Source organism: Chelonia mydas, chromosome 1 (assembly GCF_015237465.2).
Source record: "Chelonia mydas isolate rCheMyd1 chromosome 1, rCheMyd1.pri.v2, whole genome shotgun sequence".
Lineage (NCBI taxonomy): Eukaryota > Metazoa > Chordata > Testudines > Cheloniidae > Chelonia > Chelonia mydas.
In genome coordinates, this window is record NC_057849.1 from 255,394,878 (window position 1) to 255,422,049 (window position 27,172).

The following is a 27,172-nucleotide window of genomic DNA, read 5'->3' on the forward strand; positions in this document are numbered from 1 at the left end:
AGCCGAAAGAATCAAAAGCCAATTGGTTTTAAGTATCCCGGATATGGTGACATTTGCTCACCAGAACGAACAGTTTCAGGATCTTGCAAAGTTGATGGATATGGGAGGAACATTCCTAGTATCAAGTGCAGACTGTGAGCGTGGCTTTAGCTTAATGAACACTCTAAAAAACAAACTACGGAATCGTTTACAAGTAAAGTAGATCATTTGGACATGCTGATGTGTATTAAGAGTTACCAGCTGGATGGAGGACTGATAGATCTGGACAGAGTTTATATTGAATGGGCAAATGAAAAAGATCGTAGGGAAAAATAGTAAGGTTAGTTTAGCAGTCTTTGACATTTCGACCAATAAGGAAATTAAAATGCATTTGTAATTACATATCTTATTCTTGGCTGATAATCATTTATTGATATTTTTTAGGAAAATTTTAAATTTAAAACACAAACTCTTGTTTTTCTTTTTTTACTTATGATGTCTCTATCTGAAAACCCATATAAATTGACATAATGGCATACTTATTAAATTGTCTTTATTATATGTTTATCAAAATCTTTTCGGACATGTGTATAGAATGAAAGGTGAAAGCGGACACCAACGGGCAGAAGCCTATGGACTGATAATGATCATGATTAATATGTGCTTGATATATGCTCGTGATTGTCTATAAAAAAGATCATAAAACATAATCCTTAAAACTAACTTCTGCTTCATGAAGAATGGTTAAATTTCCTTTTTCTAAGTATTTAAAAATGACATTTATAAAATAACATGGTGTAAAACTATTATCACAAATTGTAAATTAAAACTTTTTAAATGTATAAGCATTTTACTCGCTTGGGCGCATTTGCCTCATGGCATACAAATTTGAACTCTGCTTCAAAAATTTGCACAGAAGAAATTTTTTGCGCACACAGCCTGCCAAGCAGTTCAAATCTTTGCAATCAAGAAGGCACGGAAAGCACCACTTTGATTATTCAAACAGATAAAAATGCCAGTGTTTACTATGCAGACAAGAAGAGTTACATTTGCTGTTCAGGCATTTGAAAGTTAAGTGATACTTAAAATTTTTGAACAAGGCATTTTAAGTTGTTAGTTCTCCTTTATTGGGGTAGGTAGCAGAACAGTACCATGAGATGAGTAGAACAGGAAGATGGCAGAATTGAGACCTTTCAAAGTTTTGGCCCAAGCGAGGAGGCACGGGGGCATCATTTGAGCTCCCCGCCTCAGGTGCCAAAATATTGTGGGCTGGCCCTGCTCTTAAGATCTCTTCCAGTCCTATGATTCTATGGTTTTGAGCTGCACTCTACCCTTTGGTCCCTAGGTGGTGCTCTTAGGACAGACAATGGGCCAGGTTTCTTCAGTAAAGTGTTCCAGTCAAACCTCATTGTAGTTTCTCTCCCCTCAGGGTGTGATTTAGTCTACTGGGAGTGGGGAAAGCAAGAAGCAGCATCTAACTGTAAGGGTGATTTCTGCCTTGCTAATGAATTTGGCAACTACGTGAGCAGGGATAGAAATTTAGGTTGGAACGGAGAAGGCAATGGGCTGAGTAAACTGAGGTTGTCAATAGTAAAAGCCAGGATACAATGTTCACCCCTCCATACCCAGGGTTCTTCCCACCTCCTGCTTATTTCCATTTCCTTACTGGAATTTTTAGAAACACGCATTGGCACTGGGAGATCACTGCATAGATCTCTGGCTCTAGGAGGGTTCCTTCCCGCAACGCATCCTCCCTACTGGGCGTTTTCTTATCTCCTCCGCCCCCCCTCCTTCCCCCAAAACGGGGGGGGCCCTTCAGCTGATAGCAACACGGACTGGAGCCCTTTGCAATGCTGTAACAGTCTGACCAAGGCCATCTCCAGGCTTGAATGAGGAATTCAATTCCCCAGTGCCAGATTCCTCCCTAGCTTAATCCCCCCTCCACAGTCTGGAATAGTTAATCCCAACTTCACAGATTCAGTGCACAGTTGGTGCCCTTTGGGCTTTTCCAACGCTGTCACTATTAGTGGCAGTCCATTAGGGCCTAATTCTGCTCTTCCTGAAGTCAATGGCAAAACTCCCATTGACTTTAATGGGAGCAGGAGCAAGCCCTTAATAGCTTGTGAAGGCAGGTTCGCTCTTCCCCTGGCCCCTATAACCATGGCCACCTAGTATTTCACATGGACAAGCAATGAGAGAACTCAAGACCTCTGCTGCAAAAATACAGGATCTCTGGAAGACCTGAAATCCCGCTGTAGAAGGCAGCGACCTACACCAGTACAACGTGTTAACAGCCCCTGCCCAGACGTGACCCAATCAGGGGCTGGTTGACAAAATAGTACATTTGCTTTTCAGTGTGAAAGATCTCAGATGTGTTTCCATTTTGCAGAATTCAAATTGGACCCATTTTTTTCACTATTTTGAACCTTTATGCAAAAAATGTTTTTTAGTCAACACTTTTCATTTGCTGGGCTTTTGATAAATTGCAAAATGCTGAGAGTGGTTTCAAAAAAAAAAAAAAAAGACGGGTTTTTTTTTTCCATTTTGGCGGAAAAAAGACCATTTCTCAAAAATGAAAAAATGTTCCTTCAGCAAATGTGAGCGAAGGCGGTGGTGCAGCTGTTACAGCAATTTTCCATAAGCTGTGGGGTTGGGCCCTGAGTCTTGATCCTGAGGTTAAAGGTAGGATGAAGCCCTTTGTTTGCTCCCTGGGCCCAGTGTGGAGGGGCTTAACAGTAAGTTAAAAGAGGATGGGGGAAGTACCCACAGAACGGGGGGGGGGGGGTGGCAAGCAAAGAGAGGGAGAAACCCTCCAGAGCATTGGGGCTTTAAGAGATCCTGCCGAAGGGAAGAAGTCCAATATTGTGCCCTAGCAGATAGTAGGACCAATCTGCTTTAGTCAAAGCTGGGGTGAGGTGGTATGGAGTCTGTTATGGAGAAGCAGGTGCAGTGCTCTGAATGTCACATACATAGCACCATAGGCAAAACTCCACGTGTGTTGAGTATATCTATGAAGTCTGACTAGGTGGCATTTGTGGTGTGTGGGTACGTCTGCGATGGGAGTGCGCATGTGTTAGGAGTCTGTGGTGTGTATGGGGACGCTGTGTGGTTTATGTATTCGTGGTGGGCGTGTGTATGCTAGGAGGCTATGAAAGGGTAGTTTGTGTTTATATCTCTAATTTATATAGCTGATGGGTGTGGTATGCATGGTAGTGTGTACTGTCAGTAGTACTGGAGTTGGGCACCAGTCCCCTTAGCTAAGGGGGCGGAATCACTGAGCCCAGGTTACTAGTGATTACAGGGGCCAACAAAAGAGAAAACAGGAGTAGAAGTGGAGTCAAAGGTTAATAATGAGGGATCCTGAGGGGGATACTGAGGAGAGCCCCTCAGATGACACCCACTGCTACACAAAGGCATCTAAGCAGTCAGCGGACACCATCCGGAGGAACTCTGCCCAGAGACATGATGTGAGAAGGGAACAGAAAGGGGCCTCACTGTCACAGAGCGCCCCACCCCACCCAGCTTCCTCCTGTGGGTATGATGGACAGCCGAGTCGGCCAGCCCCAGGAGGCAGTTGCTGAGGAGGTCTTGCAACTTTGTGGGGCCACCGATGGGCCGTGGGTAGAGCAGGAGGTGTGGGGAGAAGTGCAGCCAGAACCGCAGTTGGAGGTTCTGCAGGAGCCGGAGGAGGGGCTGCAATCTGATGCACTCGACGTAGAGATGCGCTAGGGTCTCCCTCTCACCGCAAAAAGGGACAAGTGTTTGTGAGCCATGCCCATGCTCATGGCTCTGTGAAGGATCAGAGGGGAGTACAGACTGGCCTGCCGGGGTTCCTCACCCTCCTCAGGTGGCAGCAGGTCCCACCACCTGGTGTCAGGGCAGGACATGAGGGCAAGGCAGCGGATGGTGTGAAGCACAAGCACATACAGCTGCTTCCTGGGTGCAGTTCAGAGGCAGACCATCTGTTTCTTGTGTAGCCAATTTAGGTTGCATGTAAGGGGCAGCCGGGGAGGCTCGCAGGACGGTCCCAATGACAAAGTCTGGAGGGCCAGGGATGAGAGGCAGGTGGGAAGCACTCTCCTGCGGGACCCGCTTCAGGAAAGCAAGCGTCCTGGAGCATATGACAGGGGACATGTGGGCTGGACAGCCCCATGCGCGGTATAGTAGTGTATGCAGAGGAGATTGTGGTGTCTGTATGTGTAGGGAGCGTTTGTGTCTCGGTGTTTATATGTCTGTGGGGAATTGGCAGTGTGTGTGTGTGCTGTGAGAGTGGATTTGTTCTAGGTGATTATACATGGTGTGAGTGATGTGTCTTTGTGGAGCTTATGGTGACAGTATGTTTGTGGGAAGAGGTTGTGGTATGCCTGGGATGTGTTAGTGTGTGTGTAGAGTGAGTGGGGTGTACAAGTGTTTGTGTGTGGGAGAGTATGTTCCACCAGGCTTTGGCTTGTCCTCTCCTTCTTCACCTGTGGTTTTGCTGCTAGGTGCCTGGGGAAGGCCGCTGTGAGGACTTGGCTGGAGAGCTGGGGAAGGGCTACACAGGGAGTCCTCTTTGCAGAGGGAAAGGGAGGGGGTAGCAACGTGTGACAGGTATGCTAGGGGGGATACATGGTTCCTAAAGTGCACACGCTCCCAGCCACACCAGCCTGTCCTGAATATCACCCACTCAGGCAGCCAGTCTGCAGGTGTTACACAAATCACTACCAGACCGTTTTTGTACAGGCAACAGGGACAAGCCATGAAAGCAACTCCAAGCATGGAAGTAGCATGAGTCAGGCCCCACAACATCTGAAGATTTAAAAAAATAATAAATATTGGAGATCTTTTTATTTGCCATCTTGTTTCTGAGTCTCTAGTTTTCAAGCTTTTCTTTGCAACCATGCGGGATAGAAACATACTGTACTTTGTTTTTAAAATGAAAGCAGAGACTCTCAGGTATTCACAAGACTCCAGGAGCTGGGAGTTTAAGAAATACAACAAATTGTGGGAGTTGGCTGCAACCCTGGGTGACCAGGGCAAGGCCTGGAAACAGGCACCCTCCTCATTTTTAGGGACATATGGGAGCCCTTCTCAAGGGTGTCATGTCCTGGTCTAAGAGTTCTCCAGGGAAATAATAACAACTCAGTGAGGTTTTGGTTTCCATGGCAACACCATAGGCCAGACTGCAGGGTTTCCATATATTTACCAGGCCACAGGGCTTCAATGATGCCATTTTCACTGGCTTTGGACTCCCAGAGTTGAGGTTGAGTTGTGACTGTGGTTATGGTGTTTGGGGGTTAGGGGGTAGCAGATCTTATTTCTGTCTTAACTCCACATCACTCCACCGGAGAGAGCACTCACCTCACCATTGGGCATTCAGTTTCCCTTTTTTTCCGAGAGAGGCACTCCCTCCCGTGGTGCAATGGAGGGGCTGGAGCAAGGCAGGGTGTCATGTGAAAGCAAAGGGAAAGAGAGGAAGAATTAGGAGCTCATTCTCCTCCTTTCATCTCTCTTCTCCTTCTTCTCTCCACCATTCCTTCCATCTGTCTCCCTCAGCTTTCTCTTCTGTTCTTTCTGTATGTGTGGCAATGTTGCCAGCTCTCACAGTTTGATTGCGAGTCTCTCAATATTTGGTGTTTTTTTCCTTAAAGCCCCAGCTGCTCGGATCATGTGATTCAATGAGACTCTCAGCTTTCATTTTTTAAAAAGTATATTTCTAGTCCTCCTGGTTACAGAGGAAATATAAAAACAGAAACCAGAAGACAAATAAAATGATCCCCAAACCTACTATTTTTTAAAAGTCTCACGATTTGTAGCCGATCTTATGATATTTTTGTGGCCATACTCCCAATACCTGAATGCTATGAGTTGTCAATTCGGGTGTAGAGCCTTGTTCACCTACCCCATCTCTACATGTTTGCTTGTACACACCTCTGCCTCTGCATGTTTGCACATTTATTGCATTGTACACACCTCATCTTTACACATCAGAGTATTGCACACTTTCCCCATCTCTATACGTTTGCACACATAGACCTTTGTGTGCATGCTTTCTCTGTATGTGTGCACATGGATAGCCGTGTGCACAGGCCCAAACCAATGTTTGCACAAGCTGAGTCCTGTGCAAAGAGCACAGGGCCCCATATTGATGTATTTGCCCACATAGACCATTGTTCACATTCCCCTAAGGCTGTATGTCTGCATGCACTGAACATTGTACACACACTCATGTCACCATGTTTGCATGTGTACGTATTTGTGCACATCCTTATGTCTGCATGTGCAGAGTCTTGTGCACACGCAGACACATGACGATCTTGTGCGCATCCTGTGTCTGCACACTCACTGCCTTATCTCTGGTGTACACTGCTACATGGCACACAGGTGCACAGCTGTGTGGGTTCCTCTCCCTGTGTACACCTCCCCAGTCTGTGGATGTGTGTCCTGGATTCCTTCTCGGTCCATTAGTTGTTTCCAGTACAGTGCCCCAGCGACAGGCACAAGCCTCTGAAAGCTATATTAAAAGCCAGGTCAATACTGAGCCTTGTTTATGCCCTCAAGGGGAAAAACAAACAAACAAAACCCTTCATTAATTAGCAGCTGGGAGAGAAGAGAGGAGAAGTAGGGACAGGGACTCACATGGATCAGCAAGTGGTACATGAGGGTGCATGTCATGCTAGCGATGGGAAAATCCATTAGAAACACAATAATCTATGTGGCTCCTACGCACATTTACTAATATGTACCTTCCAATGGGGGAGGTATGAATGAATCATTGCTGACCTATTTAGGGAGGTGGGTGAAGGACCATTTACACATCTACCCTCATTCCTCCTCCTCCTCATTCCTGGCGGTTCTCACCTACTCCCCCTTCCTTTCTCCTCCTCCTAACTCTCCCTTACCTATTCCCTGATCCCCTCACAACCTCGCTCCCTTCATCTTTCTTATTCCTTCATCCCCCCCACTTTCACTTAATCCTTCTCCTACTCTTGCTCCCTAAGCTTCTCCTTCTCATCCCCTCCTCCTAATCTCCTCTCTTCTACTCCCTGTGCTATCCATTCCCTCCTTCCCTTCCCCCATTTTGTGCCAGTTACAAAATGTTGTCATGCTACATGTGTATTTTGTTCCTGTTTCCTTGTGTCATAGGTGCCCCAGGAGATGGGGTGGGAGGTCATTCTCTCATGTAAAGCAGCTGCTCTCCCATGGGGTTTAGCTGTATGGACCAAGAGCAGCTATTCCGTCAATCTGGTTGTTTTTTCTCTCTTGTATTTTTTCTCTGTAGTGTTGAAGGACTGTCTCCACGGCTTCCATTTCCTGGGTGGAAAGCGTCTCCATAGTTCCCGTAGGCCACACTGAACCACTAAGCGGCAGTGCAGTGCACTCACAGATTCCTCACTCCCCCCCCTTCTCTGCACATATTTTATATGCCCACTAATGGAGGAGTTTTTGCAATTGTTAATAAAACCTACCAATAGTTGCTGTAACCCCCATTTCTTCACCTACCTATTAAGCATGCCTGTAATATAACTGGTGACCTGGAGCCCTTTCTCAGGCAAAACTCCCCTTGACTTCAGTGAGAATCTTATCTGAGCAAAACTTAAGTAATGACTTCAGGCTCTGGTCTAGTGAGAAGAGGAAAACACATCTCCTTGGGCTGAGAAGCTAGTGAATGCTTAGAACCAAGGAAGAGACAATTAGGAGGGGGAGGATTTCCCTGGCTTCCTCCTGTATAAATAAATCACTGGGTGGCAGTAGTGGGATAACTTCCAAGACAGTCTCTTTTAGGCCTTGTCTTCATGACCAAAAAAAGGTGTGTTTGAGTTAATGAACTTGAGATAAAATCCTAGTGAAGACAAAGCAGTTTGTAGTCTTCTTCCAAGTTTGCAGGTTGAATTAAAGAGTATGGCAGGGGTGGGCTTTAACTCAACCTGCCAATGTGTGTGACAACTATAAAGTGCCTTGTGTTCACTAGGATTATACGTCCAGTTAGCTAACTCAAGTTAAGAGCACACCACTTTACTGAAGTAAGAGAAAGCTTTAGATAGATCTGGTGTTTTGGCCTGCTGCTCACTAAGGTTCTAATTCTGCTGCTGTTGATGTTGCTGGCAGAACTCCCATTGGCTTCAACAAGAGCAGGATTGGTCTCCTCATGGGCATAGCTGACACTTCACGTATCATCATTTTTAAGCAAAGGTATGTACATGTATAATAATTGAATACAATGTCTGTAACCCTGGGTGGGCTATTGGCAATATGATTGAACCTGGGACCTGTGGTTCTTAATGCATGAACCTCTCCTGCCTGAGCTAAGGGACCCCGCTCTCCCCTAGGAGGCTCATCCACCTCTACGTGGCCTTGCCCCCATCCGAAGGGCACCGAGTGCTATACCAAGTGGATATGTTTATGCGCATATAACGGGTGGTATCCCTGTCCCAACACTTTTCATATGCCACTTGTGTTCTTAGACTGCAAACTCTTTAGGGTAGGGCCCATCTTCGTATGGGCATCTCCAGGACCTAGGCCAATGTGGCCCTGATTGGGACTCCCGGGCATTACTGCAATATAAATATCAAATAGATCCTAGCAGTAATAATACTACGCTCTACCTCAGCCGTGGGGTCTCTTTCTCTCTCTTCTTTCCAGACTTCCCCTGGGGCATTATACTTTATTAAAAATAAATAGGTTTCAGAGTAGCAGCCATGTTAGTCTGTATTCGCAAAAAGAAAAGGAGGACTTGTGGCACCTTGGAGACTAACCTATTTATTTGAGCATAAGATTTCGTGAGCTACAGCTCACTTCATCCGATGAAGTTAGTCTCTAAGGTGCCACAAATACTCCTTTTCTTTTTAAAAATAAATAGTTACAAATTCAGTTGTAGAGCTGCTCACAGAGGGAGGAGGATAGAGGAGGTGGAAAGAGTTTGTGGAGGAACCACTGTCCTGAACGAGTCATTTGTCTGTCATCCAGACACTGCCCCAGTTAACATTCCCTCTGCACACACAGAGCTCTTCCTCCTCTGGTGGGTGTCTCTGGGAAAAGTCGGGAATAGTTTTAAAAAAGAACCAAGGGAGATTTGGGATGCGTCGGTGGAGTCAACCTGCCTCTGAGAGTCAAGGATGCCAAGGGCCAGAGAGAGAGTCAAGAGGGCTACTGAGTCCTTGACTCCTGATCTGGGATTTTAAATGGAAGAATATGGATTTTGGTTCTTGATCTGTTTTATATACAATAATATCATGTACAACAAGCAAAAAACATGCAAAATACACCCCACTTCCCAGATCCTTTTCACTCTTTCCCCATGACCCCCAGATTCTCCTGTCCTCCCAGTTTGGTTGGCATTTATAGCCTACTTCGTCTCTGGTAACAAGCTGGACCCATTTAATGGCCAACGGTTGTACTGAGGTGATTGCTTTGGGTTCAAGCCTGTCTTCCCATGGTTCCAGCCCCCAACAGTGGTGGGGCTTGTGGGGGGCATTCCCTCACATCAGCTGTCAATGTGGGAGTTCAAAATACACATATTGCTCTCCCATCTGGTTGCAAGAAGTCTGTTCCAGTGTGGGTTGTGCCCACTGGAAACATGAGCATGTCTCACACTGTACATGCTCAGGGGCTGAGACATAGGCAAAGGAGGTTCTCTGGGGAATTTTTCAACTAAGCACTGGAGTGAAAGGGAGAAGGAGATGGTGGGCAATAGATGTGGAATGGAAAGGCAGGAGGAGTCAGATGGCTGACTCTCTGCGGTAGGAGATGGTGTCCAGGGGGATGGTAGCCTGTAGCCGTTCCAGATCCAAGTGACTCCCAAATTCCGTCATCTGGATGACTCCTCCATCCTTCTTGGTGCTTCCTCCTAACCCGGGCCCCACTTCCACCTCATCCTCATCCTCATCTTCGTCTTGGCTGACTAAGGCCAACTCGTTCTCATAACAGAAGGCACTAGGAGGTGGCGGAGAAGACAGGATGGTGATCTTGCTCTCTTGCAGCTCCCGGGCTGAGCAGCAAGGGGTGCCAGCCACCTCGTAGGTCTTGTGAAAGTGTGAGTAGTCCACTTTGTAGCGGTTCTTCTCCTCAAAGACCACAGGCTCGAAACGGTGGCCCCAGAGGATCTCACTGGCCAGGTAGGAGCTGCGAGCCTGGGTGGTCATGGCTGTGGCCTCCACCATCCCCTCCAGGATGACAACAATCTCAAAGTCCTCCATCTCAAGCTCCTCCTTGCCCATTCCGTAGAGTGGGCTCTCCTCATCAATCTCATGGACAATGATAATGGGGGACACCAGGAATATACGGTCAAGGCCTATGTCGTAGCCCACGTTGAGGTCCCGCTGGTCCAGCGGGAGGTACTCACCTTCCTGTGTCATGTAGGGCTTGATGAGCTGAGCCCGGACATGAGCCTCCACAATGTGACTCCTCCGCAAGTTTCCCACTCGCCACATGAGGCACAGTTTGCCATCACGCACAGAGATGACAGCATGATGGCTGAAAAGGAGGGTCTGGGCCCGTTTCTTGGGCCGCGCCATCTTGGCCATGATGGTGCCGATCATGAAGGAGTCGATGACACAGCCCACGATGGACTGGACCACTACTGCCATGATGGCCAGCGGGCACTCCTCAGTCACACAACGGAACCCATACCCAATGGTGGTCTGTGTCTCCACCGAGAAGAGAAAGGCTCCTAGGAAGCCATTGACATGCATGATGCAGGGTTTTGCAGTACTGGGGACACCGCCCACCCCAGTGGCAACCAGATCACCATGGAAGAAAGCAATGCACCAGAAGAGGAAGCCGAAGAAGAGCCAGGAGACCAGGAAGGCTGCTGAGAAGATCATAAACATGTAGCGCCAGCGAGTGTCCACACATGTGGTGAAGATGTCGGCCATGTAGCGTTGAGACTTGTTGCTCAGGTTGGCAAAGTACACGTTGCACTGGCCATTCTTCTTCACAAAACGGTTACGGCGTTTCCGCCTGGGGACATGTCCTTTCCCATTCCAGCTGTGCCCATTCATGTTGCCTAGAGCAGAGACCTTGTGCCCATCCTCTTCAGTTGAGACAATGCTGTACCTTTCAGAGAAAAAAAACTGCTGAGGTATAAACAAAAAGAGTGTGTGTGGGGGGGAACCTGAGCACTTACAGGGTCACTGGCTCCCCAGGAGGAAGCTCATGCTCTCAGAGACAAAGCCCTGCTGTGAAGAAGTGGAAACAACTGGAGTTGTGGCTAGCTGGGCACTACCAAGGGAGAGCTCTGAGGAAGAGCACGAGTCCTCCTCTGGCACTATCTGGGTCCTCTTTGGCATTGTCAGGATGCTGCTGTGAGGAAGTGTTGGAGTCCTGACAGGGCACTGTCATGAGGAAGTTCACAACACTTGATTCCCCAGCTGGTTCTACCAAGACACGGCAGTAAGACTGGTAGAGCCCTGCAAATCCACAAGTATCCGCTTTATGTCCATGGACAGCAGTGCGGATGCGAATGCAAATGTATCCACACAGGGCTCTGACGGTAAGAGCCGGGCGAGCAGCTGTGAGGAATGCGGTGTGGACCCTCCACCTGCCCTGAGTGCAGGGTCTGGGGGGCAGGGACCGGGTGCTGCTCGGGCCCCCCACCCAGGGCAGGTGGAGGGTCCTCTGCGGCTGCCCCCCTGGCTCTTACTGTGGCTGGGCTGCGGCTCTGAGGCCCCCCCCCCGTCCCCCCACTGGAGCCCGGTCTGGGAGAGCCACACGGGCAGCTGTGGGGAGCCTGGGTCGCCCCACCTGTCCTGGGTGGGAGGCGTGCGGGGCAGGGACAGAGGCCGGGGGCTGCTTGGGCCCCTCGCCCGGGGCAGGTGGAGGGAGCCAGCTGCCAGCACAGCTCTCTGGCTCCGGCCAGCTCGGAGCAGCAGCCCGGCCACAGTCAGAGCCAGGTGGGGAGCTGCGGGAAGCTGCGGCGGACCCTCCACCTGCCCTGAGCTGGGGGCCCAAGCACTCCTCGGACAGCTCCCCAGGTCACCCCCCTCCCCAGGCCAGGCCAGCGTGAAGCCCAACTAGGGAGTCGTGAGGAGCCGCGGTGGACCCTCCATCTGCCTGCGATGTGGGGGCGGACGGGACCTAAGAGCAGCTCCCGGCCGTGGCCCCGCCCCTCAGGCTCCCCGCCCGGCCAAGGGCAGGTGGAGGGTCCACAACTCCAGGCGGGCTCCTCACAGCTGCCTGCGTGGCTCTCCTCGACTGGGCTCCGGTGGAGGGGGGGTGCGGTACCTCAGAGCCTCAACCCGGCCCCCGGTGTAGAGACCTGCAAATCTGCGGATATCCGCAGATAAATTGTGCGGGTCACAGCTTGGATGTGGATACACGTGTTTGTATCCATGCAGGGCTCTAAAGATTGGTGGATCCCTGGTTGGACATTTTGCAGAGCATCGCTGCAAGGAAACTCATTCTACCCAAGTCCTGACTGAACTCCACTGTGAGGAAGCTCACAACACTGAAATCTTGACTTGCCTTAACTCTGAGAAAATACCTCAAAGCCCTGAGAGTCTTAATTTACAATGAGGTGCAGATGCAGCCAGCAGAGAAGACTAAGCACAAGGGCCTGGGATCTTATAACATTTTGGCCCTGAATTATATAAGGTTGGAAGTTTCTATTTTCTGTTGCCTTCTCCTCACTGATCTAATTGTGCATCTGTGACAATGTTTATACACTTCCTGAGTTCAGGACAATTCTGTTGCCACAGCAACGAACATGGCTCCCAGCATCCTGTATCCAGAGCCAAAGGTGTAATTTAGAGATCAACAACAGCCAAACTGCTGGCAGATTCCCTGTGAGAAACTCCCTCTCTCTGAGAGCTGCTTGTCCCGCTCTCACGCTCCCCTCTCCCTCAGAATATCCCAACCACTTCCCTGCTCCCTGTCAGGAAGAAAGCTGCTACTGTTAGGTCACATAAGGCTCTCTATGACATCACAGTTTTTCCCTGATCCCATAATCAGAGTGGATGCTCTGACCATTGGTAGAATTAAGTTGATAGACTTTCAGGAGGAGGGAGCCCACAGGGGGCATCCTGGCTTTCAGTGCCTCTCCTTCAAGGACCGTCTCTGTACTCCACTGATCTCCCTAGGTTAGCATACCATCTGGAGTTCTCCAAGATGGCTTCCTTGACCCCGTCTCTAACGGTTCCTGAGATGCCGCATGAGTCAAACATGGGGGTCTCTTCAAGGTGATAATAATCATCTCCCAAATCATTCACCCTCTTCCCTTCATTTGGGAAGGGCAAAGTGAGGTCTATGGAAGGTGGGCATTTATTTCCTGATGATTACAGGCAGAAATCTGTAATTCATCTCCCCTCTTGCCGGGCAACTGCCTCAGCCCGTCACCTTCCCCTCATCTGCTTCCCCTTTCCACTAAAGGGACTGATCTGGCTGAGAACTGGTAACTCCTCACATATGTGTGGCACATTCCTAATAAGGTGGGAGCAGGGGAAAAGGGCCATAAACTTGGAGTGGAGAAGCAGAGCAGGTGTGGCCTGGCAGCCATTGACACTGTGGGGAGTGATGAGGTGTAGTTTGGAATAGATTTAAAGAGACACACATGCCGCTGGGGGGAGAAGGGGTTAGGCAAGGAATCCCATAATCCCAGGGATGATGACAGCCTTTGAGAAGGGGTCACTCACCTGTTAACTCGGACGCTACCCATGGCTCGCTTTATCATCAGGGTATCTCAGATCGTGAAATGCAGTGGGAGTTGTACGTGTCTCGAGTCTCAAACAGCGGAGCTCACATGGGACCGGGTGAGGCTGGGACTCACCCCTGATGAGCTGTGGCTCCAGCCATACCTGTGATTGGTGCTGAGCACACACCTTAGAGACAAACAACAAAGGAAAATCCCATCAACATGACAACCAAAAAGAGCAGTCCCTGGCCAAGCTAGCAGAGCATGGAGTTCCCAGGTCTCTGTGATCACTCAGGAGAGGCCTCATAATGTTGCTCTATCTCGCCAAGACTTGGTCTCAATCCACTAGTTGTAAAAACAGGTATAAAGAACTGATTTATACAGACAGTACAGCCGTTCCCAGCAATCACCATACTGCAGCCCCCTTTGCCATACCACAGCCCCCAAGGCTCCCGTGTACATAACCCAGTCTCCCCTCCCAGGTAGCAATATGGGAAGGGCAGGTCAGTCATAACTCCCAGGTCAAGAACCCACGATTTAGCACTTTTCTAAGGCACCTAGCATTATGCACTACAGTAACATAAAAGCTTACATGGGGATTAGAGATCAGATGGTCAGAATACACCAAAAACAAGGGCTAAAGGAGCTCAGAAGCCTTCAGGCAAACCACCCCCAGCACCCCAGGCAAGAGGGAACACTTCCCGGTGAACACACCCCAAAGACAGAGAAGGAAAGTGGTTAACGGATACAAAAAAGCAAAGTGATACACAGGAGTTATCCAGAGATAGGGACAAGGCTGCAGTAATAAACAGGCCTTACAACATGCCCCCAAAGCAGCCAAGGAAGGATTCTGCTAGATAACCAGCTGCAGAGGGTTCAGTGGACTGAGAAAGCCATGCCCCTGGCCTGGTCTTGATTAAACCAAAGAACCATGAACCCGAAGGACCAAGAATCAACTTGTCCTGGCTGACTGGAGCTGCAGTGACATACTGCAAGGGGTGATGACTCTTAGATGAGGAAGGGCTTTGTGGACCAGTGCTAATCCTGCACTGTACTCTTTGGGCTCCTGGCAGCCATTGCAGAATGCAGGCATAAGCAGCCCACTCCCTCACTCCCATCATCAGGAGCAAGTAAGCAGCCATTTTTCCAGGGCAAATTCAAGGAAAGCGCGATTAGGAACACATTACAGTGGACTAGCCTGGATGTGAGAAAGGTATGGTGGATGATTTGGTCACGGTCCAAGTCTAAGCGAAACATCTGGGTTTCTAAGCCAGGGACAGTAATAGCCGCTTCTGATCACTGGTGCAAAATGGAGTTCCACGCTGCTAAGGGAGATCCCCAGGTTCTGCTTCTGGCTAACTAGTGGTGGACACACTCCGTGAATAATGAACATGGACAAATCACAAGCCAGCTCCTCAAAACACTTCCTCCTACCTCTGGCTTGGCTGGGCTGAGTTTCAACCAGCTGCCTCACAGGCAGATAAAAATGTTGCTCAGGCACTTTGGTATCTGAGACCATCCATACATGGCCACTTGAAGAGGAACATGGACAGAATGGAATCATGAGTGAACAGCAGTGAAGACATGATAGAACCTTGGGTACTCTACTGGCTGGGCTCAAGGTGAAGACAAATAATTACCCTCTTAGCCTACCTGGGCAGAAATAAACACAGCCACTTGAGAGCCACCCCACCCAGCTCCATCAGGGGCTGGAGCCTTGCCACCCTTCCCTGGTGGCCAAGAGCATTAAAGGCTGTTGAGAAAATTCTAGTAAAATAGATGAGGCCCTCTGTGTAAAATGCAATTGTGCAGTTGCATATATTGCAGCAGAATTGTGGTTGATAATCTAAGCCCAACAGAAAGGCTAAGGGGTGATGGAGACTATCCCCCCTCATCCCTGGAGATGGTCCCACCAGAGCAAGGACAAGACTGCCTGTGCTGTATATTCTTTAGCAAACTGCAACAGGTAGGAGATTCAGAGTTAGGGTTGCCACATCAACACACGCAGGTCTAGCAGTGGGAGGAGGAACATCCCCTTCTTGAGATAGTACAGCTACCGTGATGGCTAAATCTCAGCACTTTCCCTTTCTGCCATGGGACAAGGACATGGAAATCAAAGCATTTTCACACACAGTTAGGCCGCACTGGAACTAGTAGTGTGAAGAAAGGGACATTGTCTCAGATCACACTTGGATATTTAACAACTTCATAAAGGTTACTGAGCAAGTCTCTCTCGTCCTTCTCCATGCATGGATGTAAAGGTTCCAGGGAGAGGAACCCTCTGCATCTAAAGGGGACAGACTGTGATTGACCCTGAGTTCAAGGGAAGTGCTAAGAGGGTATAAGGAGCTTTCCCTTCGTTGTAACCCTATGCAAACATGCCCAGAACTCTGGTTCCTTCCATTCCCCAAGCCACCAACGGGGGCAGGGGGAGAGGGACAGGTGAGATGTGCACAGAGCTGAGGCCCAGCCACCTTCTGTGCCAGCCAGCACAAATAAGCCAGGTGGGAGTGTAAACTGCTATCTGATAAAGGATAACACAGCCCCCTCTGGCGTGCTCTGCCCCAGCTCCCGTGAAAGAACTCTGGTTGAGTCAGCCAGTGCATCTGCAGGGCCTCCTGCTGGTACCGAGCCTCTGTGCCACCCCCTTCCCAATGTGGGCTCTGGCTTGTAGCCCAAAGCCTGTAAAATACCTCGACACGGGACCTCTGTCGAGGACAGGACAAAGAGCTGGTTCTCCCAGCCTGGGGCACTGCACTACTGAAACAGAGCACCGGAGGCTAACACTCCATTAGTACATGAAATTCATATTTAATTACAATAAAAGTACTTCTGGGAAGGATAAAGGCCACCTATTTGAAGACACGCAACATTTCAGCATGTGAAAGCAAACATTGCATTACTGATTGCAGTCTGGGAACAATGTGATCTCAGTCTATACACTCACAGGTGGGAGCCCCCTAAGTGCTGTTTCATCCATCATCTTCCTTTTTGACTTCAGAAATCTTGTCTATGGATTTCAGGAGGTCAGCCACAAAATGCAGCATTTCCGTTCCTGAGACCAGCTGTTTGATTGACAAGTGTGCATTGGCTATAACCTGGCAGAGATTCTGCAAGGCAACGTCTACATTTTGTTGCACTGCCCCCAGGCTGGCAGACTGGCCTGCACGCAGCACGTCATTCTCTGCCTTGAAGCTCTCCAGCTCCACCTGGAGAAGGGACATCTCCTGCTTCAGCTTTGCAGCCTTACTTTCTGCCTTCAGGGCCCGTTGGGTCATCCCCTGCAGATTCCGTTCTGCCTGATGGACAATGGATTCTAAACCCTGAGCCTCTTTCTCCTCTTTGACCACACTGGCTCTCAGTCTTCTCTCCAGGTTTCTCACCATGCGTGTCTGACTTTCTGAGAAGCTCTGGATACTTTTGATCTTCCTCCTGAGCATGGAATTCTCCTCTCTGAGTTCTTCATAGCTCAGCTGCAGAGATGGATACTCCCTGTCTCCTATGGATTCTTCATGAAGAGCACAACTTTCAGGTGCCTTGTCATGAGCTGTGCAGGAAACATACAAGTTGCTGGGATGGAGGCAGGGAGCAAATGTCTCCATTCCCAACTGTCTGGCTGTGTTGTGATATAAAGAATCGTGCGGGCTACAAGGTGACATGCTGGCAAACCTGGACTTACGGGCTTTTTCAAGGGCAGGGTGATGATAGCTCCCACCCCAGTCATCATCCTCATCATCTGATAAGGTATCACACATCTCCAGGTCTTTGTAAAATGGTTCCTGAAATTCCAAGCTCAAGCCCAGTGCTTCTGGAGATAAGGAGTCATCTTCAAGGCCTAGATTGTGTCTGGCCAATTTCTTTGCAAACATTCTATTTTTCGACTCTTCTTCTTTTGCTGTGCCACGAGTTTTCGTTTTTACAAACCCCTTTAAGGAAAATGGAATGGCTCCCTCTGGATCTTCCAGATGATTGTCCCCTGGGCTGATGAGGCTCTTAGTATGGTCCGGAGAAGGTGGCGGGTGATGCGGGTAACAGCATATGGGTTCCTCCTCCTCCTCATTAGCTAGGCCTTGGGACTGTGGACAGGCCCTCTCCAATGTTCCTGAGGGGAAAAGCGGCCGTGGCATTTTTGAAGTGCTGTAGACTCCAACAGAAGTAGCAGTCTGCAAATTAGCTCCAGCACAGGTCACATCTCTTCTGTGACAGGGCTGTCTGAGCCGTCCACTGTTGTGCCATCCTCTGTAGCAGTTGTCTTAGCCTAGGCACCATTCAAAGTGTGACAGTGAGTTACAGAAGTATGTGTACTTAAATCATCTCTGGGTGTGCATGTGTCTGTAGCTTTAATAATGGAGGGAGCAGAAGTCATCTAGGTTTGTGATGTCATCAGACAACTGCATTTCATGTTGTGACTTCGCAGCCAGGGGAAAGAGAAACAGCCAGATCAATGTTCACAGCATTTCAGCCAATGAGACTGAACTATACAAATAACTGTCAAGCGTAGGATAGGCCAGGTCAGTTCTGATATCCCACTCCCATACTCTGGGCCTCACAGCCATGGGGTTGTTCATTAATAGCCTTGACATGCAAATGAGTTTATACAAAGCAATCTGAAATCATAAGAACATAAGAATGGCCATACTGGGTCAGACCAAAGGTCCATCTAGCCCAGTATCCTGTCTTCTGGCAGTGGCCAGTGCCAGGTGCCTCAGAGGGAATGAACAGAACAGGTAATCATCAAATGATCCATCTCCTGTTTTGGGATCAGGGCAGAGGGAATAGAGTAACGGGGAGGGGGAATTCAAAGCAGGAGCCTTAAGGCAGAGGGGATCATGGCCAATGGGCTATTGGCAAGACTAAGGGTTAGCCAGGGGATCATTGCAGAAGGATCTCATGGCAGGAAGATAAGGTCACTAAAGGCTACATAGCATGGGGATTTGGACCAGTAGGATTCATGCCAGGGTTGTAAGGCATTAGATGAGGATGTTCATGGTAAAGGAATAAGGCCACAATGGTGGGGAGGGAGGTTCATGAGGATCAGGGCCAGGAGAAGAATTTGAATCCGATTTTAATAAAAACATGCATTGTGTCAAAATCTGGTGATGAAAACCTTCTGTTATAAACAACCGCAATCCCGGGAAACTGTGATTGACTCAATTTATCTCTCCCAAGGATCAGGTGAGCTGAGCTTTGTTCTCAGGATTACAGGATGTCACCAGAAACCCTCAATGTGTGTGGATAGCTCAATCACCCGTATCTAAGGTTGCCAACATTTATTTAAAAAATAAGGGACTGTTTTCTTAGCAGCCCCCTCCACCTCCCAATATTAATTATGATCATCATTATTAATAATAAATACGCAGTCCTCACCTACATTCGCCAGGCATATTCCTTGCTGCTTTTGCAGCACCCAGCAACTCCTGATCTTGTTGTATGGAAATTAAGTACAGGACAGGCAATTATCTATTTAAATAAGGGACATCCCTTGTAATACGGGATTGCTGAAAACCCTACATGCGTCCTAGGCTTAACACACCGGGTGTGTCATTGCCCGGTGATAGGATTTCATTGGTTTACTGGGACAACTGGTCTAAATGCATTTATGATGCTGCTTCCTCTGAGGGGGCAGGGACTGTGTCTTGGGCCAGCCCAGAGGACCAGAGAGGAGACCGAGTGGATTGCCAGAGTGCTATGTGACTGCATGACCCACTGAGAGGCTGGCCAGGATAGGCCCAGAGAGGTGGTGTGGCAGTCTGAATCAGCACTCCCCTGACTGGCAAAGGGAAGCCGTAGAATCACAAAACCCGGAGCTACCCAAATCAGGAGCAAGACAGAAATAAACTCGTTAGCTGTTTCCATCTGGATATGCCCCCCCCAACATCTATCATAACCTGGAAGAGAAAGAAACATACCGGCGACTAGTCCAGGGATGGGAGGCAGCTGTCGCTCAGTGCCTTGCTGCAGGTGCTGCTTCAGAGTCTGCCATGACACTACCCCTTGGTCAATGACCAGCTTCTCTATGTCAGGGCCACCTCAGAGATCTCTGTCTTGTCTTCAGAAAGCACCATGTGATCCACTTTAATCTGAATCTCATGGGCATTATCAGATCTACGATTTATTTTTAATGGTATTACAGTAGCAGAAGAAAGAGCCAAATGGTTCCCCGGGGACAAAAATATAGTACATTTAATCTCTAAAGGCTTTATAGCTCGGCAGAACCACCGAACCGCAGTCATCTCTGGTGTAGGAGGGTGGTAGCCAGCTGGCGTGCAGTGCGCTGCACCACAGTGAAGGAGAGGGCATACTGCCTGCGGGCACAGACACGGAAGTCTACTCATGCAAAAAGTGCCAACGGGTTTACTGCCCATGGAGAGGAAACAGGAAGGTCTCATCTAAAACACTGCCCCGCCTCCCCGCATCTACCCATACACACCCACCCACACAGAGTTTATTTATCTCAGAAAGATGAAGGGCTGACTCTAGCCTGATAGGATTCAAACCAATGGTTATGGAGGGAAAATCTAGGAGATTCATACCTGATGCCTCTGAGAAAGACAGCAATCTCCTCTCTGCTAGTGGGGATTACAGACTTTGCTGCTTGGGGCTGCTCATCTTAAGCCTTTGAGGGCTATAGAAGTTCAAGCTCCACATTGGGCATTGCTCTTGTAACCTTCCCTATAGGTATGGGTTACAAGAGCAATGTTACCTCAGCCAGGTATGAGCCCTAGGCCTTCAGCACCTAAAAGCATGATCTGCTACCATGTGAGCTATAGGACTGACTCCCCGGATTTAGCTGACCCACTAACCTCTCACGTGTGCCATCCATCAGAGGGGGACAAAGACCCCACTCTCCTAGTGTGGATAACACTTAAACCACTAAGCCACCCTCTCTAGCCCTGATTTCATCAGCAGCCTGAAACACGCCCCCTCCGCAGCTCTTCAAGTTAATCCTCTCCCTCCTCGGCCTTGTATTTGGTGATGCCAATAATGTTGTAACAAATCTGTGGCCACCAAGGATTTCCTGGTTGCCATTTTGCTGTGCACTTTGGCTATGCCTGCACAAGGAAACTTCATAGCTATAGGTTTCAGAGTAACAGCCGTGTTAGTCTGTATTCGCAAAAAGAAAAGGAGTACTTGTGGCACCTTAGAGACTAACCAATTTATTTGAGCATGAGCTTTCGTGAGCTACAGCTCACTTCATCGGATGCAGTTTCCACAGTATGAATCCGATGAAGTGAGCTGTAGCTCACGAAAGCTCATGCTCAGATAAATTGGTTAGTCTCTAAGGTGCCACAAGTACTCCTTTTCATAGCTATAATTCACCACTGGTGCACCTCCATCAGTGACTGCAATGGTGACAGCACAAGTGTGTACACGGCACAGACATTTTCACCACTGTGTTGTCTAACTCTACTCTGAGCCCTGCATTCCATAGTACTCCTGCCATTGCTACCACTGCTGGAGCTGCACAGCAGGTGAATTACGGATATAGAATTTGATCATGTGGAAAAGATCTATGGTTCTTTCGACCGTCACAGAAACAGCAGGCACAGAACTTTGGAACTGCACACAGAACTTAGATCCCTTAGTATTATTTATTATTTGATCCATAAATGATCTGGGAAAAGAGGTAAACGGTGAGGTGGCAAATTTTGCTGATGATACAAAATTCCTCAACATAGTTAAGTCCCAAGCAGACTGCAAAGAGTTACAAAGGGGTCTCACACAAAACTGGGTGACTGGGCAACAAACTGGCATATGAAATTCAATGTTGATCAATGCAAAGTAATGTACACTGGAAAACATAATCCCAACTATCCATACAAAATGATGGGGTCTAAATTAGCTGTTACCACTCAAGAAAGAGATCTTGGAGTCATTGTGGAGAATTCTCTGAAAACATCCACTCAATGCGCAGCGTCAGTCAAAATAGCTAACAGAATGTTAGGAACCATTAGGAAAGGGATAAAAATAAGATTGTAAATACAGACGTTCCCCGGGTTACGCAAGACCTGACATACGCAAATCCGCATTTACGGAAAAAGTTCCATAAGATAGAAATAGGAGTTTGGTTTTTTGGGGTTTTTTTTTTTGCGTAATGGTCGGGTATACGTTTCCGACTTACGCAAAATTCGAGTTACGCAAAGCGTTCCGGAACGGAACGATTGCGTAAGTCGGGGAGCGTCTGTATCATAATGCCACTTTATAAATCCATGGTACACCCCCAACTTGAATACTGCAGGCAGTTCTGGTAGCCCCATCTCAAAAAAGATAGATTAGAAATGGAAAAGGTACAAAGAAGGGCAATAAAAATGATTAGGGGTATGGAACAGCTTCCAGGTGTGGAGAGATTAAAAAAGACTCGGACTGTTCAACTTAGAAAAGAGACGACTAAGTGAAGATATGATAGCGGTCTATAAAATCATGAAGGGTGTGGAGAAAGTGACTAAGGAAGTGTTATTTACCTCTTCACATAACACAAGAACCAGGAGGTCACCCAATGAAATTAATAGGCAGCAGGTTTAAAACAAACAAAAGGAAGTACTTTTTCACGCTGTCAACCCGTGGAACTCATTGCCAGGGGCTGCTGTGAAGGCCAAAACTATAATGGGGTTCAAAAAAGAATTAGATAAGTTCATGGAGGATTGGTCCATCAATGGCTATTAGCCAAGATGGGTAGGGATGCAACCTTGTGCTCTGGGCATCCCTAGGCCTCTGACTGACAGAATCTGGGACTGGATGACAGGGGATGGACCACTTGATAATTGCCCTGTTCTGTTCATTCCCTATGAAGCATCTGGCATTGGCCATTGTTAGAAGATAGAATACTGGGTTAGATGGATCACTGGTCTGACCCGGTATGGCTATTTTTACATTATGTTGTTCTTATGTATCACAGTCGCACACAGAGGTCCCATTGTGCTAGGTGCTGTACAAACACAAGCAAAGACACTCCCTACCCCAAACATCTTACAATCCAAGAAGAAAAGTGACAGGTGGAAGGTAAGCGGAGGAAGCTGCAATCAACTGTGCACTATTTTTACACATGCACATTTGCCTTTTCTTTCCATCATTATAAATAGATGCCTGCAATCCCCATCCGCCCCCCAAACCCTCATTAATCGACTGATTTCTTTAGGCATCCCATTCTCTGGCACCCAAATAGAGATTTTATTGACATACTTTTGCCTGAGTTATATTGCGGGGTAGTGTGAGAGGGGGAACTTTTTTTCTTTGAAGTCCCGGGGATGGGGAATATGAAAACAAAACAAAATGATCTGATGTGAAACCAGCTCCGTGCGTGTGACTCAGAGCTATTCATAGCTCCCTGAAGCCAGCTGCAGCAACAGAGCCAGAAGGGCTCTGCCCGTATTATTATTCCAATTACCATCTGAATTAAAAGTTTGAGCAGCGATCAGCCCACATGCTGAGGGAGGGAGAGGAAGAAAACACAGCTAGAAAGGGATGTACACAAAGATCCCCTGGATGACAAAGTCAGAGGGAAAGATGCAAAAAGGTTAAGCATTCTCAGCCACCTCTGGCTTCTGCCAGCTCCCTCCCACCCCAACACACACAACCCATGTCAACTGAGGCACCGTTTGCATGGGTCATGCAAAGATCACTCTGAAACAACTAGACACATACTCTAGTGCTCCCTGCGTCTCTCTGCTGAGAGGAAAGAGAATATGCCACTGTGCATCATGGTTGAGAGAGGGTATGAGGCAGGTATTGGGGCAAATGTTAAAAAGCTAACTTCTTCCAAAATTGGGGGAGAGAGAGAGAGCAAGCAAGACATCAGGGAAGGCTAGGGTCAGGAGAGAGAGGTAAGCTGGGGAGAAAGAGATGGAGAAAGGAGTACAAAGGACAAAGAGAGAGAGGGAGTTATGGGAACAGAGAAGCGGGAAAGACCCAGGGCCCAGAACTCTCATCCGGGGCCTGATGCATTGCACAATGCATGCTTGACTAGAAGGGTACAAGTTACAGCTAGTCCTCTCTAGAAGAGTGCCCTGAGAGACGTACTCCGCTGTGTGCCCAACACAAGCGAGGAGGCACAGACCCAAATGCCGTTCAGCGGCACCACTGCATCCGCTAATGTCCATGCAAACAAGAGCAGCATTTGACCCAGTAGTGCCGTTGGCTCAATCACTTTTTTAGGCATAAAACAGAATTCCAATTTTGGTGGTGAAAACGGTGGATGATGCCTTCTAAAAAGGGGTCATTACCTAGATCAGTTCCTTTATTTGACACCCTTGCCTCCAAAAGCAGCATAAAAATGGAATTAAGTTAAAACTGTTCGAGAGAATTTTAAGTTGCATCTTCTCTGCTCCACACTCATAAGAGAAATTGTTTTTGCCATTTATTGTTGTATTACGGCAGAGCTGAGAGGCCAGGACCCCCTTGTGCCAGGCGCTGTACAAACATAGAATGACTGAGGGACAGTCCTGAAGAGTTTACAATCTAAGATTGCCGCTGGCTCTTTGGTTCTTGAGGGACGCTGAGCATTGCTGGGATATCGTCCACTGACAAATGGAAAATAAGATACATTTGTGATAGGACAGTGATATTGATAGAGTATATTAAGGACTAGAACCACTGCTGATGTAGCTCAGAATTAAATGAAGCTCTGTCTATTTACATTAGTGAAGGATCTGGCACTGTATCTTTAATATATTCGGATGCTTCCAACAGGCTACTCTCTGGCTGACCCTAGTAATTCCATGGGCCTGTAGAAATAGCCTCTTGAAGCTTAACATTCATTATGGCCACTTTTTGTCTGTCTTGTCTACTTAGATTGTAAGCTTTTTGAGGGCAGGAACTGTCTTTCACTCTGTGTATATAGAGCACCTAGCATAACAGAGCCCTGATCACTGATCATCAATTACTAATAAATATGTTTATTGGGTAGGTAATTACAAAAAAGACATTCATCTCACTCTTCCACACTGCTAAGAAAGAGTACCTCCTACCCTGGGCAGTCATGGTTTGCAGCACTGGTACTAGATCACAGCCTGATACGACAGGGTTAGTCGCAAAACATCAGCAAAGGAAAAGTGACTTTTAAGCAGGCCCTAGCAGTACCATTGTTCATGTGATATGAACGTAACCCCTCCTCCATGCTGCAGTGCAATAAGAAATGGGAAAGTTACTTCCGCCAAGTTGCCCCACACCTCAAAAATCATCATAAGCAGTGTCACTGGGAGGCTGCAGAACTGCCCATTTAGAAACAAGGGATTGATGATTTAGAGCAAGCAGCTATCTAATGATGACAGGCTGCTCAGTCCAGCTAAACTAATATCACTAAATAATGTTACAGCATGGAAGAGTTGGCGTTTGCTGAGGGCAGCTCACTACCACCTCTGTCTAGAATGTGTATGTAGCGGGCTATGTCCCATCCGATGGAACTGAGTGTGTTTGCTATGGAGGAGGGAGCGCAGTGCCCCTTGTCCCTTTTCCTGCCACTCTCCGAATTGATGCTCCACCACTGAAATGCAGCCACCTCTGGGCTGGAATGCAGCAGACATTCAGATTGCATGTAACCGTACTGTGGATTTCCAACAGCATAGGGATCACTGAGCCTACGGTTCCAGACTCAGCAAGAACAGACATGCACAGTAAAACCGGCGGTGATACTGTAAATGCACCCCTGTTAGGAACAGCACATAGTAGCAATGTTTCTACACCTATGATTTACCTCCACTGTGATGTTTTATTATAATCTCTCCTGGGATTCTGGGCTGCATTCCTATTTTCTACATGTTCATTGCCTTTGTACCTAGGTGTGCCAATAGTATCACCTCCTACGACCTCCGTGCTATGCATAACATTTGAACTGATTGCTATGTTTGCTGGCAATGTGATGTGTGTTGGGTCTCCAGAAACCATAAAAGACGGTGCTTTCAGGATACATAAGCAAATGCTGTCTCACCTTAACTGTCACATCTTCATGGAAATACAACCCCAGGCTGCTGCTCACTTGGGAAACTCACACAGATAATGGGGGCAGATTATACTTTCCTATTTTGGTGTAATTTTTAGAATGCCTTTTCCAGAAACACTCTCCTTTACTCCAAAGGGGATGGTCTAACACACAAGGGGATAGGAAACTAAGATTAGAGAAAGAAAGAAGCAATGACTGTTGATGGAAAGAAAGACAACGTGGATGAAGTAATATCCTTTGTTAGACTAACTTCTGTTGGTGAAAGAGACAAGCTTTTGATCTACAGAGAGCTCTTCTTCAGAGTACTCAAGAATGTTGCAGCAAAATACAAGGTGGAACAGATTGTTACGCATAAGGAGTTTACACACATTGCAAGAGGCCGTTGAATGTGAAGTGGGCAACTTGTCTCTTTCACCAACAGAAGTTGGTCCAACCAAAGAGACTACCTCACCCACCTTGTGTCTGTAATAGCCTGGGACCAACACGGCTACAACTACACCGAAAAGAAAAAGTGAAAAGAAAAGAAAAAGAAAAGAAAAAGTTTGACTAACTCTTAAAATGTGGTTAAGATCAGATTCTATAAAAAACGAGGAGTATTTGTGGACTAACAAATTTATTTGGGCGTAAGCTTTCGTGGGCTAAAACCCACTTCATCGGATGCATGCAGTGGAAAATACAGTAGGAAGATATATATATACAGAGAACATGAAAAAATGGGTGTTGCCATACACACTGTAATGAGACTAATCAATTAAGGTGAGCTATTATCAGCAGGAGAAAAAAAGCTTTTGTAGTGATAATCAGGATGGCCCATTTCTAACAGTTGACAAGAAGGTGTAAGTAACAGTAGGGGAAAAATTAGCATGGGGAAATAGTTTTTACTTTGTGTAATGACCCATCAACTCCCAGTCTTTATTCAAGCCTCATTTAATGGTGTCCAGTTTGCAAATTAATTCCACTTCTACAGTTTCTCATTGGAGTCTGTTTCTGAAGTTTTTTTGTTGGAGAATTGCAACTTTTAGGTCTGAAACTGAGTGACCAGGGAGATTGAAGTGTTCTCTGACTGGTTTTTGAATGTTATAATTTTTGGCGTCTGATTTGTGTCCATTTATTCTTTTGCGTAGAGACTATCCGGTTTGGCCAATGTACATGGCAGAGGGGCATTGCTGGCACATGATGGCATGTATCACATTGGCAGATGTGCAACAAAAACACTAACCCAGGAACCTATCCTTTCAACAAGCTGTCAAGGTTCCTCCCCTACTCTGAACTCTCGGGTACAGATGTGGGGACCTGCATGAAAACTTCCTAAGCTTACTTTTACCAGCTTAGGTTAAAACTTCCCCAAGGTACAAATTAATTTTACCCTTTGCCCTTGGAATTTCCACTGCCACCACCAAACTTTAACTGGGTTTACTGGGAAACATAGTTTGGACACGTCTTTCCCCCCAAAATCCTCCCAACCCTTGCACCCCACTTCCTGGGGAAGGTTTGGTAAAAATCCTCACCAATTTGCATAGGTGACCACAGACCCAAACCTTTGGATCTTAGAACAATGAAAAAACATTCAGTTTCCTTACAAGAAGACTTTTAATAGAAGTAAAGGAATCACCTCTGTAAAATCCGGATGGTAGATACTTTACGGGGTAATT

At 47.5% G+C, this 27,172-nt stretch overlaps 2 protein-coding genes across 6 annotated transcripts in view; both read right to left on the reverse strand.

Moving 5' to 3' along the window:
- Positions 1-9,000: 9,000 nt before the first annotated feature.
- The window catches only part of KCNJ4 (potassium inwardly rectifying channel subfamily J member 4), a 34,190-nt gene continuing 16,018 nt past the window's right edge, over positions 9,001-27,172 (reverse strand). For 3 of the 5 annotated variants that reach the window (XM_043543353.1, XM_007069095.4, XM_037881492.2), the window contains exons 2-3: positions 13,587-13,772; positions 9,001-11,013 (exon numbers count right to left, since the gene is read on the reverse strand). In XM_043543353.1, the coding sequence (XP_043399288.1) occupies positions 9,678-11,013; positions 13,587-13,624 (1,374 nt within the window). In that variant the 5' untranslated portion in view covers positions 13,625-13,772 and the 3' untranslated portion in view covers positions 9,001-9,677. The remainder of the gene's footprint in view (positions 11,014-13,586; positions 13,773-27,172) is intronic. The other 2 variants (XM_027831242.3, XM_043543368.1) reach the window with 1 other exon arrangement.
- Positions 16,558-17,712, reverse strand: LOC102939466 (endosome-associated-trafficking regulator 1). Its single transcript, XM_027831230.2, has one exon. The coding sequence runs from the start codon at positions 17,710-17,712 to the stop codon at positions 16,558-16,560; it is 1,155 nt and encodes a 384-aa protein (XP_027687031.1).